At 42.6% G+C, this 11,364-nt stretch overlaps 2 protein-coding genes across 2 annotated transcripts in view; one reads left to right on the plus strand and one right to left on the minus strand.

Annotated features, from left to right (window-relative positions):
- The window catches only part of LOC126489495 (uncharacterized), a 19,649-nt gene extending 16,595 nt beyond the window's left edge, over nucleotides 1-3,054 (minus strand). The window contains exon 1 of the mRNA XM_050123809.1: nucleotides 2,893-3,054. Coding sequence (XP_049979766.1) covers nucleotides 2,893-3,054 — 162 coding nt within the window. The remainder of the gene's footprint in view (nucleotides 1-2,892) is intronic.
- LOC126489474 (ferritin heavy chain) lies at nucleotides 2,932-3,774 on the plus strand. The gene has a single exon (XM_050123773.1). The coding sequence runs from the start codon at nucleotides 3,091-3,093 to the stop codon at nucleotides 3,637-3,639; it is 549 nt and encodes a 182-aa protein (XP_049979730.1). The 5' UTR covers nucleotides 2,932-3,090; the 3' UTR covers nucleotides 3,640-3,774.
- The last annotated feature ends 7,590 nt before the right edge of the window (nucleotides 3,775-11,364 follow it).

The following is an 11,364-nucleotide window of genomic DNA, read 5'->3' on the forward strand; positions in this document are numbered from 1 at the left end:
CTCTCTCTCTCTGGAAAGAACGTACAAAGAACCTCCAGTCTAAGTATGCCTGCCGTAAGACAGCATTATCTGCCAGAAGGGAAGGCTCAATCACACCCAACAACCTGAGAAACCTGCATCTCTGTCTACAGAGGCTGCGGCCTGCAAATGAAGGCACAACTCCTGTGACCAGCTCCAATGCAGAGAGCGAAATAAAGCAAGACCAAGGTGCTAAAGGGAAAGAAGCATTGGCCAGTAAAGCCCTAGGGCTTGGAAAAGTCGCATATATTCCAAACTGTAGCTTTGCCAAATGTTTTCTGTGAGCGAAAAGCTTCAGCCATTCTGAATTGTCCACTCCTTGGCCATGATCCAAGCCACACTTCCCATCACCTTCCTAACACACCCCTCACTGTCCCCAGCTCCGTGACGACCTTCCATCTCTTCGGCCTCCCGGGGCTTTAGCGTTTTATTGTGGAAAACACATGGAGAGTTTTGTTTAAAAAAAAAAAAACTAGAAAAAGAAAAGGACAGGCGAAGCTTATTAAACTCCCCCACCCCCCTTCAGCTGGCTGCGTGGATTCTTTCAAGTCCGTGGTTGGATTTCTTTGAGGTCGCAGTACGTGCAGCTTTGCATGGCTGGTTTAGAGGATGGGGACGGGAGGTAAGAAAAGCTTTTGCACTGGATAAATAAAAACCCCTTTGTTAATTACAGAGCCACCGACAAGGCCATGGCCTATGTCAGGCAGCCTACACAGAAGGTTCGATTCTTCTGGAACTGAAAACAAGGAAATAGAGAAACTCCCCCCATCACCACCACACTGCATAACTTTGTCCTATGCCTGCTAAGTTATTCCCTGCTAATGCATCAGCTGTGAGAGCCCTGTGAAACATGGTTAAAATAAAGCTTAAGCCCCAAGCATAGATTTTTATTTTATTTTATTTTTTTAAAATAAAAAGCTGTTAGGTTGTTTAAAAGTTAGTACCCTCTATCTTCTCCCTAGAAAAGAACCTAAATCGTTTATTCTCTGGCCAAACTTTCATGTTCGCCTCCCCTGGCCTGTCTAAAACAGACTCTACTGTGAAACATGGGTGTGGGCAACTCACCTGAGATAGCTTGGGGATGCTGGATGGAAGCAGGCCTCAGGTGATACACCCCAACTCGGTCCCCAGAATTCCTCTCGCATAGTTTTCTCTGGGAAACTTCTACTGCGGCTTATGGAAGATCTTTGCATGTCTCTGTTTCTGTCACTAATCAAAAATACCATCTTCTCTCCCTCTGCATCTCTGCTGTATCATCCTCAGGTGGGCTTCCCAGTCACACGGGCAAGGTCAGTGTTCTAGGTCTGTCTCCACTAGAGGTAGGTTCCCTGTCCCATCTGAAACTCCACTTGTTTTTGTTTGTTTCTTTTTTTCTCGTTTGTTCAATGTGAGGTGACAGTTACATACTGAGGGTTAAGCTTGGCCGTGTGTCACATGCCTAATACATTCTAAATAGATCATATATCAATAGCACGTGAAAGAACAGTATCAAAAATCATGCTGTTGTTATTAATATAATGTGTGTGTGTGTGTGTGTGCGTGTGTGTGTGTGTGTGTGTGTGTGTGTCCTTAAACACAGCCTGTTCCCTCAGGGAACATTAGCTACCTCTGGGTAACCCAAAGAATAAGCTGGGTTAATTAAAGTTTCCTAAAAGATGTGAACAGAGCGGGAAGGAAGACCAGAACCTTAGGTCTTAAGTCTTGGGCAGATTAATGCCCTTCCTTCCGGACATCGACCTGCCTCCCTCCTCTTTCCATTTATTGAGAGAAGTGCACAACCAGCCTGATGCTGAGATCAGTCTTTCTGGACTCCTCTGGGAATCTGACACACTCCTTTGGCACATTGGTCCTGCTGTAAAAATCACGGTAGCATTCCGATGCCCAAACAGATTCACAGAGCCTCTCAGCTTTGAGCAGACATCTGGCTTGCCATTGTCTAGAAGGAAAAAGTTGTAAGCCGTCTTTACTGAGTCCACAGGACTTGTCTTAGCTTACGGTTTTTCCCACTGTGTGAAGAGTGTCCCATGGGAGCCTGACCCACTGTCACAAAGCCTTGTGGCTTTCCTCCTACAGAGTCTAACTCCCTGGTGATTGTCCTAGAGTTGGTCTTGTGTGTCCCTACCCCATTATCTCACCCATAGAGGTAGTAGACAGAGATCCACGGAGCTACAGGGCTAAGGCCAGCCAGAGACTCTGGGGAGGCAAGCTGTAAGTTGGTCATGGCTTTTGAGCAAGCACTGGCAAGAGAAAGCCTGCATTCATGTTTTTTCTTTCTAGTCCAATAAGCTACATGCTGATTCTCTTAACATCACAGAATAGCATGCTGAGACCGAGATGCCTGCCTGTTTGATGTCCTGCTTTGGGAATTTGCATGTCTAAAGCGAGGAGGCTACACGACTATGTGTCCCGAATTGCATTAAGTATCCTGTCTCTCTCCTCATGCTGCCCTGACAATTCCATCGCTGACCTTGACTTCTGGGAAAGCCCCATTCAGGGGCAGGATTAAAATATTCCCTTTGCGTTTTGATTCTAACTGGTCCATCTCCAGTTACTTTCAGAGTTGAGTTCTTCCAGCCTCCTCCGAGATCTTAAGTCTTAGAATTATCAAGGAAGGCAGAAAACACAAGGAAGGGCTTAGGAGTCAGGCAAGCCTGGATTTGAGTTGTGCTTTAACTACTTATTAGAAATTCCTTGCCCGTTGTCCTTAACTCTGCACTCTCCATGGCTAGGAAGTTGAAGCAAAATCTTCTGCACAGAATGCTCTGAATGTCGCCTAAGAATAGAGCATAACAATTTTGCTGATTCTGAGCCTGATGTGTTCCACACAACGCTCCATCCTTATGCTTGGCCCTTTAAAGGCCGAAACAACTCTACCAGATTCACTGCCCCAAATTTCCTGATGAAGAAGTCAAAACTCGAGACGTTCTCGCCGGAGTCGCCGCGGTTTCCTGCTTCAACAGTGCTTGAACGGAACCCGGCGCTCGACCCCTCCGACCCCGGCGGGCTGCTCCAAGCCAGAACCCTCTGCAAACTCATCGCTCCGCCGCTCCAGCGTAGCCAGCCACCGCCGCCATGACCACCGCGTCTCCCTCGCAAGTGCGCCAGAACTACCACCAGGACTCGGAGGCTGCCATCAACCGCCAGATCAACCTGGAACTGTATGCCTCCTACGTCTATCTGTCTATGTCTTGCTACTTCGACCGGGATGATGTGGCTCTGAGGAACTTTGCCAAATACTTTCTCCACCAATCTCATGAGGAGAGGGAACACGCTGAGAAACTGATGAAGCTGCAGAACGAACGAGGCGGCCGAATCTTCCTGCAGGATATCAAGAAACCAGACCGTGATGACTGGCAGAACGGGCTGAATGCAATGGAGTGTGCACTGCACCTGGAAAAGAGTGTGAATCAGTCACTGCTGGAACTGCACAAACTGGCTACTGACAAAAATGACCCCCACTTGTGTGACTTCATTGAGACACATTACCTGAGTGAGCAGGTGAAATCCATCAAGGAACTGGGTGACCACGTGACCAACTTGCGCAAGATGGGAGCCCCTGAAGCTGGCATGGCAGAATATCTGTTTGACAAGCACACCCTGGGCCACAGTAATGACAGCTAAGCTGACTTCCCCAGAGCCACAGTGACTTTACTGGTCACTGAGGCAGTGCGTGCATGTCGGTCTGCCTTTATCTTTTCTATGAGTCGCACCGAAACATCCGCTTAAGTTCTTTCATTTGTACCATTTCTTTAAATAANAAAAAAAAAAAAAAAAAAAAAAAAAAAAAAAAAAAGAAGTCAAAACTCAGAGGGATTATTTAATTTTGCCCAATCCTGTCAGGAATAGATCCTGACACCTACTTCAGAGTTTATGCTCTTTCTCCAAATCTATTCCTCACGAAGACTCTCAGATGCCCTGGACCTCTCTCACCTCCTGTAGGGCTCCCTGCCTGTGCACTGATCTGAAAGCTGTACAAAATCCTGGCCGCTGGCTCTTTCTCGCGCTGTCTTTCATTGCTGCCCTCTCTGAAAGAAGTCCTGGCATTTCGCCCTCCTTGCTCTTCCTTCAGTCCTTCACCTTTACGGTTGCCCTAAGTGTACTCCGTGAGTCTATTCAGAGCCTCTTCAAGATTACAACGCCTGCCATCCTGTCACATTTTTTATGTTTCTATCTTCTATAAAGGGATTATCATCAGTGTTTCTATCCTGATCTAAAAGTTCTTCAGTGCCAGGGGCTATGGGGCACAAAATTTGCTCGAGGACGTTTTAAACTTATTTTAAGATGAAAATTTTAATGACTTTTTTGACATTGCTGTGGTCTGGTGTATAGAAGGGTCACGGAGACAGTATGGGCATTCCGTGATTTTTTGCACAGTGACTGAATTTAGAAGTGATGAGAAGACAGACGAATGAGGATGCCTCCTACATGTGTGTTCCCCTGCTGTGATTTCCTTATATCTAAACGATTTCCCTTTGAGTTTAAGTTAATTATTTGAGAAGAAATATAAACACTGCTGATGTCTTACCCACTCACTGGTAGCTCCAATGCTACTCTGTTAGAAATAAGACAAAAAGCAGCTGTCCCACCGGTGAGCGCTCTGCTCAACGACTTCCTTTCCACCTTTGAATTTTATGGTCCTGACAATGCTTTCCTTGCAGGAGAGGTTATCTCCTATCTGGTGGCTTTACTCCAGCTTGCAGTTATTTTATTAAAAGCTTCATCCGGTTAGGCCTTCCAAAATGTCCAGCAAAAAAATATTCTCCCACTAAAGGTAAGGAAATGAACAACAGTATTCAAGTCTCCAGGGGATGTGTCTACATAGAGAGGACACCAGCTGTTCTCCATCCAGACTACAGACAGACCACAAGCAAAGGCCGATGAGATCACAGCAGACAGGGTGTAAGTGGCCTGGGTAGAATAGTGTTCATAAGACAAAGGGTTGTGAGACAGTGGAAGAAGAAGACTGTGTCTGGCTGTCCTCTGAAGACTCTAGAGTCCCAGGGAAATCATCCATGAGGTTTGGTTGATGCTGTCAGAAGTCATTTTGAGGACAGAACATATTCAAGGCCATGACTTCATTCTTCTAAAGTGACTTTCAATATTGAACGGTTTCTATCAATGTAAAGATCATTTTGAACATGTAGATTTTTTTCTCTTTTATAACAAATTAGACATTTCACTTCGGGGAGTGTTGTCAAAGATGGGTAGGTTTAGAACCCAGTGTTTGCAGCAATCTGGGCTTCAAAAGTTGCTTTGTATTTTCTCTATCTGATGTCCCTTAAACCCACAAATGACAACAAAAATCCTTTAAGCTAAAAACAAAAACAAACAAACCAAAAAAAAAACTAGGCCTCTATTAAAATTTGATTTCTTAAAAAACTGAAGATAACTCACAGATGTCGCGTAGATGGGTAAAGAGAGTGGAGACTTAAGCATGCATTGCTCCCTTAAATGGAAAAGGTTTGAACAGACTATTTCTCCAGCAAAACCTGTAGTGGTGGCAGACAGGAAGACTTCGTCTCAGAGTCTCTTGGGGGCTGGTGAGATGGCTCAGTGGGTAAAGACACTTGCCACCACGTTAGACAACCTGAACTCAATCCCTAGGAAGATGAGAGAACCCGCTCCCACAAGTTATCTTCTGACTTCCACACAAGCGCCATGGCATGGTCACACACACACACACACACACACACACACACAATAAATAAATAAATGTAGTTGTGAGAGAGAGAGAAAACATACACTCACAGCACCAGCAAGTCATAAGACACTTCAGCTTCCTGGCCATAATTTTTTTCTTTTGTATTAAACAAGTTCCTTACACTCAGTCTGGTTCCCTGCAATTATAAAATCTGAGGGCTATTGTTTTCCTCCAAATGTGTTAGAGGATTAAACAGAATAATGAGGTCCATGGGGTCCAAGTCCTAGTGTATGTACCTTTTCAATATCCCTGCCCTTTCTGTCTGCTGCCCCTCAAGGAAGTAGCTGAAAAAGTTCTCACTTCCTTTCTATAAATGTAAAAAAAAACACCAAAGGTCTCCTCCACCTTTCTTCCCTCAGTGACCCACCTGAAAAGAGTTGGCTTCCATTTCAGGGTCCATCAAAACAAAGCCTTAACTAGTCAAACTGATTGTTCCAGATCTCGCTCTGAATAAGCATACATGCCCCACATCATGGTAGCACTGTGTAAAGTGATATAAAATAATTCAGGTTCTATACCCCATGAGTCAGAGCGTCAAGGCTCTTCAGAAGTCCCCACATTCTCAGTATGACAGACAGAGAGACAGACAGATAGACAGACACAGACACACACACACATACACACAAAAGCCAATAGACCGGTGCTTCTCAACCCTCCTAATGCTTCAACTCTTTAATACATTTCCTCATGTCATGGTGACCCCCAACCATAAAATTATTTTCTTTGCTACTTCATAGCTGTAATTTTGCTACTGTTATGAATCATAATGTAAATAGTTTTGGAGATGAACAATGATGAGCAGCCCTAACAGCGTAGGACTATGAGCAGAGGGATCACCCTACTAGAGTTCTGGAGTTTTGTAAGATTCTATTGTAAGAGGCAGGGACAAACTGAAAATATTCTATAGAGATACCTGTCAATCAAACAGATTGATGAGACAATGAATCCACCCATGCAACTCAAAATGGGAGCTTCTCCAGGAACCTCATGCAGATGAAAGGTACCAGCCAGAGGTGGCATCTCTCAGAAAGAGATTTTGCAAAGTCTGCCTTATCAGACTACCCTATGGGATAAAACTGAAGCACAGATAACAAGGAGTCAGTCAGTAGTGGGGAGGACCGTACCTTCTTTGAGACTGCTGTACAAATCCCTGGTCTTCTGTTCAGACTTTAATCTCACTTCAGGACCCCTAAAGACAAAAGGACTTGGGGGGAGGTTCATTGGATCTTTTTGTTCCTCTTCCCAATGTGGCCTCTTTGAATAAATCTCCTTTTCTACTTTCCACTTCAAAAATTACTTTATTTTTTAAGATTGATTTAATTATATTTCCCCCTCCCTTCTCTGCCCTTCAAACTCTCCCATATATCAGTCCTTGCTCTCTCTCAAATTCATGGCCTCATTTTTCATTAGTTATTGTTCCATGCATACATATATTCACAAACACAACTTGCTCAGTCTCTTTAATGCTACCTCTGGGTGTGTTTGCAGGGTTGATCATTTGGTACTAGATAGCCAATTTCTGTGCTCTTCCCTGGGGAAGATTATTTCTCTCATCCTAGGCATTCCTTAGTTACTTATAATTCTTTGTCTAAAGTTGAGACCCCACAGGGTTTCCCTGGTCATGTTAGCATGTCTACTAACATGTCTCCCTTGTTCAGCTCATGTCTGAACACCCATGTTTGAGACTTGAAGTATAGCTTCAGACATTCCTAGGAAATACAATCTCACAGCAAACTCCCTGTTTCTCTGGGCTCTTATAATCTTTCTGCCCCCTCTTCCTCAACAATGCCTAAGTGTGGAAGTTGTGTAGTAGAGGTTTCTATGGGGACTAGGCTCCACAACTCCATGTTTGGATTGGTTGTGGTTTTCTGTAATGGTCTGTTGCAATGCTCTGAAGATCCCTTCTGGTGTAAATTGGAAAGCTGTTAATGCAGAGATACTTTGTTCAGAGACTAGAACCTACTGGATCTCAGTCTTCCACGATGGAGCCCAGGCAACAACAATAACAAACTACCTGATAATTCTTATGTGCCATCAGGTGTGATGGCATTTATCTACTTTCTAGCAGGTCTATTTCCAAACCCCCAGATAGCAGAGAGCCCACTGCATGACGACAACTCGGTATCTATAGGAAGTGTTTTGTAGACAAAATTACCAAAAAAGGGACTTGGAACACTAGGGAGTCTCGAGAATATGACAGCATCAAAATACTGGAGAGAATGGGTGTGAGAATTTAATGAACTTAGTAGATTTTACAAAACACCCAACACAAATGTCAGTTCTCCTCTTCTCCCAATGCTTTATATCTTCCATTCATAAGAATATGAGTTCTCAAGGGCAGGTACTTAGTTCAGTTTTCTTCAGAAAAGAGATGAGCACTTTAACTGATGCTCAATCTGTATTTTATGAATGACTGGATTTATGAATTAGCCTTCTTGGCCACGATACTCACAATGTGACAAGCAATGCTAGAAAGAGCTTTTGGTTCGAATGAATGACTTACAACCATCTGCTCATGATGCATGCTGCTCAGCTGTCTTGCCAATGCTAAAAATGTTTAAATGTGAGAGTGTTTGTATGGAGAGATATACATGTATTTTAAACATGCGTAATGGTGCCTTAATGGGTCACTCAACGGCCTGTAACAACCCCTCTGACACAAGTCAAAGCAAACCAAGAACTGCAGACACATAGCTTGTGCAGCAGCTGAAGTTGATGGGCCTCACGTGGTCACAAAAATTGTTTGACTCCACTTGAAATACAGCAAGCAAGCTGGAAAAATTCCAAAGAATATAAACTATTCAGGTGAATAACTCCATACTTCTGTTCTACCTTTTCCGGCCCCACAGTTTAGCCAAAATTAGCAGAAGAGAGCTGAATTGCTTTGGGGGTTAAAGCCATATGGCTCCCCCAGGGGCGGAAGAAGCATGTGTTGTTGTGTTTTATTTCCTTTTAGGGTCCCCTTGTAGAGCAAGGCAGCTGGTGAGGAAGAGGATGCCGAATGCATTACAAACTCCATGAACATGTGTAGACTGTGCCTAAGCGAGCTTGGGCCGGAAATATCCCCACTGCAGGAGCCCGGATGGACACACTTGCACAGGTGTAAAGAACCGGAAGCGAAGTGGATTGGGGAAGGCTGTGAGGCAGGAGGTAAGACCTCTAGGACGAATGGGATCATTCAAACACTAAACATTTCCCTGGTTGTTCTCTGTCCCACAAGTGCACACCCTACCAAGTACATCTAATGAGGACCAGCGATGCCAAAGGCACTGGTTAACACAGGGAAGCTGGTGAAAAAAGTATCATAACTCAGTAAAGAGTCTGTGGTCACACAGTTGCATGGTTTTACTTGACTGCTATGGGCTGCCATGGTGGGATACAAGTTTCATTTTTTCAAATTCCCCAGGATCTGGAGGCGAATCACTAGAGAAGTGTTCAAAAGTTGGCTGTCCCTCAAAAATTTGCCCATTGTCTAAGTCAGAGAACCCCTGGTCAGGGAAACGCTCCATGTACAGTAACAAGACAGTAATAGACAGGCATCAAATGGAAGGAAGCTGTGTAATAGGACTGAATTTATCTTCTACTTTTTTATTCTGCCCAATTTTATGTCTTCCCCAAAAAGATGAAAACACCTAGAATATTTAACTAAATTAAAAAACATCTTTCCATTATTATGAGACAGGTGTGTACATATGATAGAATGGTCGATCCATTATCCTGGTCAAGATTTCTCTATTTGTTTGTTAAATCCTACCACCTACACTTCCTAAAAGTGCACTGAACAGCCGGGCGGTGGTGGCGCACGCCTTTAATCTCAGCACTTGGGAGGCAGAGGCAGGTGGATCTCTGTGAGTTCAAGGCCAGCCTGGCCTACAAAAGCTAGTTCCAGGACAGGCTCCAAAGCTACAGAAAAAAAAAAAAACCTGTCTTGAAAAGCAAACAAAAAAAGTGCACTGAACATCAATTAACTCCAGAACTTTATGCCAATATATGACAGATGATGCCTGTTGTTGAAGTTGAAGCAAGGGAACTGACAATCCAAATTTAGAGTGAAAATAGTAAGAGAACAATAGACTCCATTATCTTATGGAGTTAAAGTCTGAGCAGCCAAACTGTTTACTAAACATCCCTTATTTGCAAGACCCTATCTCTCTTGTTAGTCTAATATAGAGACATACAAAACATTGAGTGAGAAAAATGGTCTGGTGTATAAAGTATATGGAATATGCCAAAGAAATCTTTGTCTGGAATTTTGTATAATAGATTCAGAATTAAACAGTGTTGGGCATAGTGGGGGAAAGATCCAAAACAGGGGTCACTATAAAAAAAATTCTCAATGGCCAAGATTAGAATGAGATAGATAATTATAGCATTGGAGTAAAACCCAAAGAAGTAAATGCATTATCTATGTTATTGATGCAAATGAGTTTTTTTAATAAATGAGAGGGGGACAAATTATTTTAACAGAAAAATTCCAAACAGTAAGTGCAGAGGCAACCAGAGAAATAGAAAATTATCATTAAAATACAAGTCATAGTTGACATAGGAAATGTCTATAGATAAATGGCAGAATTAATGAGGAAACTATATCTAACATATTTATATAATCTCAGCACATATCCCCCCCAAGTATCTAATAATTATTATGCTGTCTTAGCAGGTAACTATAAAGTCTTTGACACTTGTGGCTCCAGGAGGTAGCATTTAACTCCTTGGACTTTAGTGTCCGATGGACTTGGTGATTAATTTCTAGCAAATAGACAACAATAAGTGAAAAATTGCCAACTGGAAAAAAATACTTCAACCAAGGTATTAAAGTTAATATCATCAGAAATAAAGTATATTGATCTCACATAGACACCAACATGGTACAATAAGGAAATGTGTGTCCTTCTCCCAAGTTCCTAATCCTTATTTTTGATTAAAACACACACACACACAAAAGATGAACCAAATCCACAGATGCTCTATCAGAATACCTGATGAGGATTCTTCAAAGTGTTCACCATTAAAAACTCAGAAATAGTAAGAGGAACTATTAGAGGCCGCAGGAACAAAGAGGAATGAAAACTGTATTTGTTATCTTTCTCATTGCAAAGGCTAACAAAAGCAACTTAAGGAAAAGATTTGACTTACAGTATGAGAAAATATAGTAAGTTCATTATGGTAGAGATGACAAATCAGAGAAAACATGAGGTGATTGATAAGATGGTGTCTGGATGGGATGGAGAGATGATACAGATGCTCAGCTTTTTTTTTCTTTATTCCTTTGGTATAAACTGAGACCCCAGACAATGAGCTGGTACCACCAATATTGAGAATGGGTCGCCTGTCCTCAGTTAAACGTCTCTAGAAACACCTTAACAGACATACCCACAAATATGTCTCCTAGATTATTCTAAATCTAATTAAGCTGACAATAAGCTATCACAGTGACTTAGTGCACTGTGGGGTCTCAATGGTCCACAGAAAAAGAGATTAGTAAAAAAAAAAAATATTAGATGATATTTAAACGAAGTCTGTAGTTACTATTGATATGCTAATATTAACTTTTACGTTTTATTTTTATTTATGTATATGTGTCTGGTTAAGAGTAAGCCGTGTGTGTGTGTGTGTGTGTGTGTGTGTGTGTGTGTGTGTGTGTG

This window comes from Alexandromys fortis, unplaced genomic scaffold (genome assembly GCF_014885135.2).
Source record: "Alexandromys fortis isolate MF-2015 unplaced genomic scaffold, M_Fortis_MF-2015_v1.1 scaffold_220, whole genome shotgun sequence".
NCBI classification, from domain to species: domain Eukaryota; kingdom Metazoa; phylum Chordata; class Mammalia; order Rodentia; family Cricetidae; genus Alexandromys; species Alexandromys fortis.

Excerpts from the sequence above, each read along its gene's own strand:
- LOC126489474 (XM_050123773.1), top strand. The coding sequence starts at position 3,091 with ATGACCACCGCGTCTCCCTCGCAAGTGCGCCAGAACTACCACCAGGAC.